At 42.8% G+C, this 10,362-nt stretch overlaps 1 protein-coding gene across 1 annotated transcript; it reads left to right on the top strand.

Moving 5' to 3' along the window:
• The first annotated feature begins 5,804 nt into the window (after positions 1 to 5,804).
• Positions 5,805 to 6,713, top strand: LOC101613308 (putative vomeronasal receptor-like protein 4). Its single transcript, XM_045132830.1, has one exon. The coding sequence runs from the start codon at positions 5,805 to 5,807 to the stop codon at positions 6,711 to 6,713; it is 909 nt and encodes a 302-aa protein (XP_044988765.1).
• The last annotated feature ends 3,649 nt before the right edge of the window (positions 6,714 to 10,362 follow it).

The following is a 10,362-nucleotide window of genomic DNA, read 5'->3' as shown; positions in this document are numbered from 1 at the left end:
GGAGATTCCTCAGAAACTTTAGGGGGGAAAGCACCAATTAAGCAAGCAAAGTTTACAGAAGCAAAGGGTCAGCACATTGGCCAGCTAGTTCTCTAAGTCAGGCCTGGGCCTTTTTTTTTTTTAACTTAAAATGGTTATATTTGGTTTCTTACTCACACTTCAGGTCACTGCTGAGGAGGCAGGTGCAGAAATGTCGGGCCTGCGCTGGGGTCTCCGAGGCCCCTGGATCCCGGCCATCTTCCCGGAAGCGCGAAGGCGGACTGGTTTCCGCTGCGCACGCGCAGACGCGGGCGCTGAGGGCGCGCAGCGGGCACGAGCGGAAGTCCAGGGGACACTTCCGGCCCAGGAGCCCGGAAGGGGCGCTGAGGCGCGGCATGTGGGGGACGGAGGTGCAGCTGGTGGTGGAGTGTGCTGTGTAACTACAACACGGCCAAGACGAGCCAACGTGAGCGCAGGGTGTCATGGTGTGGTTAGGGTCGGGTGTTTCTCAATGAAGGCACCCAGCAGAAATGTGGCTTTCCTTGTTTCTGTAATGGCTATTTTTGGAAACTTAAGCATTGCTCTGTGTGGCTTAAGGTAAGGAATATGGCTCTGATTTTCAATGAGAAGTTGTGGGTCATAAGAGAACCCCATGATTATATGACCACCGGAGACCATCGCTCGTGAACACATTCCTCCTTTCCAACAGAAAGTGATTTCACTCACATGATGTCTCTACCGTGTCTAGACTGGGGAGGAGGTGGCCCCCAAGCACACGGTGCACGTTGTAATCTGACTAACTGCAGGGTCTCTCGCATGTGGGCAGTGGTCGGACAAGGCATGTCACACAGATGAGGATGTGGACGCTGCCCTCAACGAGAGACACAGGAGCTCTCTCTGTTGTGAGATTGTGTGGGGCTAAGACACCTCAGGTAACCAGCAGGAGAATGATGCCTAGGTGTTGGCAATGACAGTGTAAAGATCCAGAAAATGTGGTGGCACCATGGAGTCGCTGAAGTAACCATCCATGTCCCTTAACTTATCATGTGTGATAGAAGAGATCATTTGATTACACCACTTTGAGTGCTCTTGAGACAGATTAGGGGTGACAGGGCCTCAAGTGAAATGCTTTCTCTTTGCTAAATGTAGAAATTCTGCTTTGTTCTGTTGTAGACAAGTCTAGGTAAGAATCTAGATAGGTAATAAACATCAGAAGAATCTAGGTTTTTCTTATGTCTGTCCTTTTAGGGAGTCCTTCCACTTCTTTCTGAGAAGGTCCTTCTTAGTAAATTAAAATTTCTTGGAAAAAAGTTGTTCTTTTCCAGGAAATGACTCCAGACCCCTGACATCAGGTCTAACTGGCTACACCAGCTACTCATTCACCAGGCTCCCATAAAAAAATACCCCAACCTATGTCTCGAGCTGGCCTTCCTAAGCACTCTTTGCCACTGGGGCAAGAGCTCTGCATTCCTTCCTCACACTCTTCTCTTAAAGATCTCTGTCTTAAGGCTCTAAACCATAATAAAATATTTCTGCATCTTATCCTCTGGTCCGTGGATTTTATTTGTCAAATTCATGAGATAAGAATCCAGTGATATTGCAAAGTGTATTGGTGCATTGCCAGAGGAACCCCAATTCCTGATCATTTTGAATACAGTGGAAGCTATTGCTAAAATTTACTGGTTGTTGGGTGGTTCTTTGGGATGAAATATTTCAAAAATGAATTTCTTAAGCATTATATGCTAATTCTTCTGATCACTGGCATGAAAAATTCAGTGGTGGGCATGGTTGCACATGCCTTTAATCCCCACACTCGGGAGGCAGAGGAAGGAAGATTGCTGTGAGTTTTGGCCACCCTGACACTACATAGTGGATTCCAGGTCAGCCTGGGCTAGAGTGAGTCCCTACCTAAAAAAAAAAAAATAACAAAAAAAATTATATGTATATTTAAGAGAGAGGGAAAGACTCAGAGAGAGGAAAAAATGGGTCCAACAGGTCCTCTAACCACCACAGATGAAATACAAATGCACATGCCACCTGGTGCATTTGTCTTATGTCAGTAGTGAGGAATTGAACCTGGATTTGCAGCCTTCACAGACAAGCTCCTTAACCGCTAAACCATCACTGCAGCCCAAAAGTGTTTGTAAAAGAAATTTTCAAAGTTGCAGAGAATGACTCTTTACATACAACCAGCACCTAGATCAAGAAACAGACACCAACTCCCAGGAATGTTCCCTGCTGCTCTGTCCTGGACATCACACCTCAGTACCATCCAGTGATTGTAGGACTTGGTGACCCTTTACCAATGCTGCAATCCCTTGAAAGTGTTGAGAAAATGATCACTATGAATTGTCCAATGTTTCTTTCAAGTTGGTTCCTGGCTTTGGTGGTGAAAAGCAGGGGAAGGGCAAGGCTGGAACACAGTGCAGGAAGACAGGACCCTTGGGACACTGTTCATCATCACAGCCCTCCTCCTCGTGTCTACATTGGCACTGTGATTAGGATCAGAAAGTTTCTCGGTGCTGCAAATTGCAGGACAACAGGGACATGGCAGAGCTGGCCTTGGGGGATGGACATGTGCAGGAGTTAGCCTACTCCCTTGGAAAGCCATAATGTGTGATGGTGATATCATGGCAAGAGTGTGAGTTGACTGTGACCACTGGGACCACAGGAGTGATAAAGAGGTTCCTGGCTGCAAACTGTCAAAGTGCCCACACTGAGCATGGCACGGACTGCACAGGTGAGTGTTCCCAACCGAAATTGTTCCCAACCAAAATCCCTTCCTGCAGCCAGGTTAAGGAGGCTGTGAGGCAGGGTCCCTTAGGAGGAGATAGGGGCGGAGAAGGGTCTGGGCTCCCTTTGTACAATGAGTGAAGAAGGTGGCAGAATCAGTGAGAAGAGGGGCTGTCCTTTCTCCACTGCCATGTACAGCAGCGTGTGTGCTACCCTGTGCCAGAGCTGCTCACTCCACAGACAGGGAGAGGACGCACAGGATGGCATTTCCCCTTGTGTGCAATTATTCTCTGTAGTTTCTTTGCAGTGTAATGTGCTTTTCCCTCACAACAGTAAAAGGTTGTTTCAAACTTGTCATATCAGATTGCATCAGTCTTCTCAGGATGGAGCTCCTTTTCTAAATTACTGTTGTTTGTTTGTTTTTGTTTTTCGAGGCAGTATTTCACTCTGGCCCAGACTGACCTGGAATTCACTATGTAGTCTCATGGTGTCCTTGAACTCACAGCAATTCTCCTTCTTCAGCAAGTGTTGGTATTAAAGGTGTGTGTCACCACAGCTGACAGCCCCTCTTTGTTTCTTTCTTCTTTAATTTTCTTTTATCTCCTCTTTCTTTCTTTCCTTCCTTCTTTCCTTCCTTCCTCCCTCCCTCCCTCCCTCTCTTTCTCTCTCTTTCTTTCTTTCTCTCTCTCTCCCTCTCCTCTTCCCTCTCCTTTCCCCCCCTCTCTCTTTCTTTCTTTTTCAAGGTAGAGTTTTACTCTGGCTCAGGCTGGCCTGGAATTCACTATGTAGCCTGAGGGTGGCGTTGAACTCACAGCAGTCCTCCTACCTCTGCCTCTTAAGTGCTGGGGTTAAAGCATTTTTAATGTTACACATTTGCTTTCCTAGACCCCAAAAGAGCACTCTGGATATTTACCAAATGTGGGAGAAAACTAACCCGAGAGCAAATATTAACACTAGGTACAGGCGTAAGAGCAAGTGTGTTTAATGCTTCATGAGCACTAGCATAAACACCACACGCCTCTCACTGAACCTGTCCAGTACAGTTAGACTTGTTTAAGGTTGAACTTGCAAGGTGTTCAAGGTCATGCATCCAGCAACTGAGATATCAGGATTTGACATTCAGAATGGCTGAAGACAGATATGTTTTGTAAATCATAGACTTTATCTATCTCAGATTTAATCACTTGTCAGGAATCCGGAAGCTGTTTGCACCCCGGGCCTTCTCACCAATTTCCCACAGAATTCATTCTTCACACAGACCACACTTTCGGATTTCTTAAATGCTGGAGGAAGAAGCTTGTGTAAGCGTATTAAAGTACACCCATAAGCTTCTCTTCGAAACAGCCAGACCCGTTGTCAACATACATTCAGGACTTCCCAGCTCTCCTATGGCAGTGATTAGAGAAGTAATGACTACTTTCTTATTCATAGCTCTGGTATTGATGTCCCAGAGAACAGACAGTTACATCTGAAACATTTGTCCAGTCATAAGATCAATGCAGAGACCCTGCAAATCCACATTACCATAGTTATGAATGTCTTAGAGGACAGTACAAGTCATTCACCATGTAGGTGGAAGCCTGCACGTTCCCCTCAGCATATGAGTGAGGACACACTGAACACCCTGCTGCAAATGTCTCCCAAAGTGGATGGACTTCTCCAGGCCACGCAGTTTAACAATCACAGGAGCCCAACCCAAACATTTCTCCAAATTACCTCATCAGATCACCTTGGTGATTAGTGTTCAGTTTTAAAAACAGACTCGTTCAGTAACTAGTTCATTATCAACTTTGACCATGTAATACAAGCACTGTGGTAGGTATCTTAGATACTAGATAGAAAAACAGTCTCTCTGAAGTGTTCTCACTGTCATGTGCAGGAAGGAACCAGATACACATGCAACACAGGGGTTCAGGGAAAGTGGATGCCACTAAAATGTGAGCTGGTTTGTGAATAATGGACAGCAGGTGTCTATTGAGGGTGGCGCTTGAGCACAGAAGAGGCTGGTATGTTATTGCTATCCCTGTGGTAAGGTAAGTCCCACTGCTACATATATTTACTTCATATATCTGAGGAGTTGCAAGTTATCAGAAATGAGTCTGATGTGGAGATGATGCCAAACTCTGGAGGATAGGTACATTTCAGGCTGACATATAGAGTTGTATGTGTTGTAAGTTGTTAAACTGATGAATACTTTTCTGCTTCAATAGCTCATTGTTGCAGGCTAGGGAAATGGCTTAGTGGTTAAGAGACTGGCTTGCAAAGCCTAAGGACCCAGGTTCCACAGTATCCACGTAATCCAGATGAACATGATGGTGCACGCATCTGGAGTTCATTTGCAGTGGCTAGAGGCCCTGGCCCACTCATTCCTTTTCTCTCTCTTTCAAATAAATAAAAATGATTTTTTTAAAGCTCACTTTTGGGGCTGGAGAGATTACTCATCGGTTAATGCGCTTGCTTGGAAAGCCTAATGACCTGAGTTCAATTCCTGGGTACCTATGTAAAGTCAAATCTACAAAGAGACACATGCATCTGGAGTTCATTTGAAGCAACTGGAGGCTCTGGTATGCCCATTCTCTCTCTTTCTCTCTCCCCTTGAAAATAAATAGAAATATTTTTAAATGAAAATTAGGGCTGTACAGATGGCCTAACAGTTAAGGATCTTACCTGCAAAGCCTAAGGACCCAAGTTTGAATTTCTAGATGCCAGATGCTCAAAGTTGAAGTAAGCGTAAGGTCTCACCTGCCCACTAGGTGGCACCAGCGTTTGGAGTTCGATCACAATGGCTAGACCCTGGTGCATCAGTTCTCTCTTTTGCTTTCTCTAAAAGGAAAAAAAAAAAAAAAAAAGGCAATTTTTTAAAATTTAATTTTAGTTGGTTTTTCGAGGTAGAGTCTCACTGTAGTCCAAGCTGACCTGGAATTGACTATGTAGTTTCAGGGTGGCCTCAAATGCCTGGCCATCCTCCAACCTCAGCCTCCCAAGTGCTGGTATTAAAGGTGTGTGCTATCACCACCAGCTAACAGAGACAGCCTTACTTGCGTTTCTAATGTTCTCTTTTTTTCCTTTCTAGTTCTACATAAAGTCAGAAGATGCTTTGGAATGACAATGTCCAGACAATAATCCTTCTCTTTCTTACTGTACATGGAGTTGTGGGAAATGTTGTCATATTTGTAAGATATGTATGCAATTTTCTCATGGGGACTGAGAAAAAACCCATAGACCTTATTCTCATTCACTTGGTGTTTTCAAGTTTGCTCATGATTTGTAGCATGGTTATCAGAGAGAGAGCCATAATTTTTTATTTCAAGATCGACCTAGGTGATGTTGGTTGTAAAGTTGTGGTTTTTCTGGGAAGGATGGCTCGAGGCCTCTCCATCTGCACCACCTGTCTCCTCAGCATAGTCCAGGCTGTCACCATCAACCCCAGGATGACCCTTTGGAGAAAACTCAAACCACAGACTTCAGGGCAGGTTCTTCCTTATCTCCTCCTCTTTTGGATGTTAAGTTGCCTCATAAGCTCCAACTTGCTATGTTATATCACATCAGTCAGAAGCATGAACAGATCTGCTGTTGGAAAGCAGAGTGGGTATTGCATTATGCTACCATCTAGGCAAATAGTGAAATGGCTGTTCCTTTCTCTCATGACTCTCCGTGATGTCATCTTCCAGAGTCTCATGGGCTGGAGCAGTGCATCCCTGGCTCTCCATCTGTATAAACATCACAAGCGTGTCTCCTACCTTCATAGCAGCTCCAAGTGTGTAAATAATTCCAGCCCAGAAATCAGAGCCACACAGAGCACTCTCATTCTCATGGCCTGTTTCCTTTTCTCTTATTGGGTAGATTTCATTCTCTCCTTGTACACAGGATTCACAGTGACTCAAGATTCCATCACCTTTATTATTAAAGGTTTTCTAGAACTTGGTTATGCTGTTCTCAGCAGCTTTGTCCTGCTTAGCAGAGATGTCCATGTGGCCAAGTACTGGAGTGCTCACAAATAAATTCTACAACTAATCCTCCATGACTAGAAGGTTCAAGCATTAAGAACTTCTTTGCTATTATGATTTTGTTCACAATTTTTATTAACATTTTCCATGATTATTAAAAATATCCCATGGTAATACCCCCCCCCCCACTTTCCCCTTTGAAATTCTATTCTCCATTATATCCCCTCCCCATCTCAATCAGTCTCTCTTTTATTTTGATGTCATGGTCTTTTCCTCCTCTTATGAAGGTCTTGTGTAGGCAGTGTCAGGCACTATGAGGTCATGGATATCCAGGCCATTTTATGTCTGGAGGAGCATGTTGTAAGGAGTCCTACCTTTCTTTTGGCTCTTACATTCTTTCCTCCACCTCTTCTGCATTAGACCCTGAGCCTTGGAAGGTGTGATCGAGATGTTACTCAGTACTCCAGTCACTTCTTTCCAGCACCATGATACCATCTGAGTCATTCCAAGGTCACTGCCATCTGAAAAGAGAAGATTCTCTATCCAAAGTGAGAGTAGTGTTAATATAAGGGTATAAATATTAAGAGAAGTGCTTACTGGGCAGTTTGATAAGCATAGTTTCCAGACATCAGCAGATGTTATACCCCAAGGGCTCATGACTACCCCTGCTTTAAGTTTTCAGTATCAGGGATGTGTTCCCCCCCATGGAGCAGGCCTCCAGTCCAGTTGGAGGGCAGTTGGTTTCCATGACAGACCTGCCACTATTGCACCCATTGGCTCATTTGGCCTGCTGGCCAATTATAAGGCTTGCAGTGTCCACTGTTGAGTATCTTCACTGGTGGTATCTCTTTCTCCCATTGAACTTCATGTAGAATGGCTTCTTCCAGCTTTCTGTCAGCTGGTCTACATGGAGGAGGTTATCAGCTCAGTTCCAGCAGGATTTCTCAGTGGCCTTGCAGCCCAAGTATGTGGAGTCTTCAGCAATAGGGTCTTACCATCTATTCCTGGTGGGAAACCAAGGGCCTTGGCAATGGCCTATACTGTTTGGGGGGCATCAGGAACATTCCTGGCCAACAACTCACTGGAGGTATCCCACACCTGGCACTGAAAATTTTCTAACAATGATCTATGGCTCCTGAGTGTTCCATTGTCAGAAACCAGAGGATTCCATATGATTTATTTGCATCCTCTTAGATTTTGATTAGCCCTCTCTCCACCTTTCCTTTACTCAATCTCATCCCCTGACCTCACTCTGGGCCTTTTCGCCCCCAATAATCTATTCTTCTACTTACATATATACAATACCAACCTATTAAGTCCCTTCCTTTCTCTTCCCTTTCTATCTCATTTTTAACTTACTGGACTCTGATACTGAGTTTTTTCCTTCTCACACAGAAGCCCAATCATCTGTAGCTAGGATCCACATATGAGGGAGAACATGTGGCACGTGACTTTCTGTGCCTGGGTTACCTCACTTAGTATAATCCTTTCCAGCTCCATCCATTTTCCTGCAAATTTCATAACTTCATTTTTCTTTACTGCTGAGTATAACTCCATTGTATAAATATTCCACATCTTCATTTTCCACTCATCAGTTGAGGGACTCTAGGCTGGTTTCATTTCCCAGCTATTATGAATTGAGCGGCAATAAACATGGTTGAGCATGTACTTCTAAGGAAATTGGATGAGTCCTTAGGATATATGCCTAGGAGTGCTATAGCTGGGTCATAAGGTAGATCAATTTTTAGCTGTCTTAGCAACCTCCACACTGATTTCCACAATGGCTGGACCAGATTGCATTCCCACCAGCAGTGTAGAAGGGTTCCTCTTTTTCCACATGATGGTAGCCAATCTGACAGGAGTGAGATGGAATCTCAATGTAGTTTTAATCTGCATTTCCCTGATGACTAGGTATGTAGAACTGTTTTTTAGATGCTTATACAACATCTGTATTTCATCTTTCGAGAACTCTCTATTTAGCTCCATAGCCCATTTTTAAATTGGCTTGTTTGACTTCTTATTATTTAACTTTTTGAGTTCTTTGTATATCCTAGACATTAATCTTCTATCAGATATATAGCTGGCAAAGATTTTTTCCCATTTTGTAGGTTGCCTCTTTGCTTTATTCACAAAATCTTTGTAATTGCATGAGGTCCCAGGGGTTAATCTATGGTTTTATTGCCTGAGCAATTGGGGTCATATTCAGAAATTCTTTGCCAAGACCAATATGCTGAAGGTTTCCCCTACTTTTTCCTCTAGCAATTTCAGAGTTTCAGGTCTGATGTTAAGGTCTTCAATCCATTTGGCTTTAACTCTTGTGCATGGAAAGAGAGAAGAATCTATTTTCATTCTTCTACAGATACATATCCAGTTTTCCCAACACCATTTGCTGAAGAGGCTGTCTTTTCTCCAATGAGAATTTTTGGCATTTTTATCAAATATGAGGTGGCTATAGCTACCTGGACTTATATCTGGGTCCTCTATTCTGTTCCATTGTTCTACATATCTGCTTTTGTGCCAGTACCATGCTGTTTTTATTACTATAGCTGGCTCTGTAGTATAGGTTAAAATCAGGTATGGTGATACCTCCTGCCTTATTTTTGTTGCTCGGTATTATTTTAGATATTTGAGGATTTTTGTGCTTCCAAATGAATTTTTGAATTTTTTTTTCTATTTCCATGAAGAATGCATTTGAAATTTTGATGTGGATTGCATTAAATGTGTAGATTGCTTTTGGTAAGATTGCCATTTTCACAATATTGATTCTTCCAATCCAGGAACAAGGGATGTTTTTCCATTTCCTAGTGTCTTCTGCAATTTCTTGCTTGAATGTTTTATAGTTTTCATTGTAGAGATCCTTTACTTCCTTGGTTAGGTTTATTCTGAGGTACTTTATTTTCTTTGATGCAATTGTGAGTGGGAGTGATTCTCTGATTTCATCCTCTGTGTATTTGTTGTTAGCACATAGGAATGCTACTGATTTCTGTGTATTTATTTTGTATCCTGCTACATGGCTGTAGGTGTTTATCAGCTCTAACAGTTTGCTGGTAGAGTCTTTAGGTCCTTTATGTATAGAATCATGTCATCTGCAAATAAGGACAACTTGATTTCTTCCTTTCCAATTTGTATCCCTTTTATGTGCATCTCTTGCCTTATTGCTATGGCTAAGACTTCCAGGACTATATTAAATAAAAGTGGGGACAGTGGACACCCTTGTCTTGTTCCTGATTTTAGTGGAAAAGCTTCCATTTTTTCCCCCATTTAGTAATATGTTGGCTCTAGGCTTGTCATAAATAGCCTTTATTATATTGAGTTATGTTCCTTCTATTCCCAGTGTCTGTAGGACTTTTATCATGAAGGGATGTTGGATTTTGTCAAATGCTTTCTCTGTATCTAATGAGATGATCATATGATTTTTGTCCTTCAGTCCATTTATATAATGTATTACATTTATTGATTTGCATATGTTAAACCATCCCTGCATCTCTGGGATAAAGCCTACTTGGTCAGGGTGAATGATCTTTCTGATATATTCTTGTATTCTGTTTGCCAATATTTTGTTGAGAATTTTTGCATCTATGTTCATGAGGAAGATTGATCTGTAATTTTCTTTTAAAAGTTTTATTTATTTATTTATTTATTTGAGAGCGACAGACAAAGAGGGAGAGAGAGAGAGAGAGAGAGAGAGAGAGAGAGAGAGAGA

This window comes from Jaculus jaculus, chromosome 13 (assembly GCF_020740685.1).
Source record: "Jaculus jaculus isolate mJacJac1 chromosome 13, mJacJac1.mat.Y.cur, whole genome shotgun sequence".
NCBI lineage: Eukaryota > Metazoa > Chordata > Mammalia > Rodentia > Dipodidae > Jaculus > Jaculus jaculus.
The sequence above is the reverse complement of the archived record's forward strand: the minus strand, read 5'-3'. Positions and strand labels throughout refer to the sequence as shown.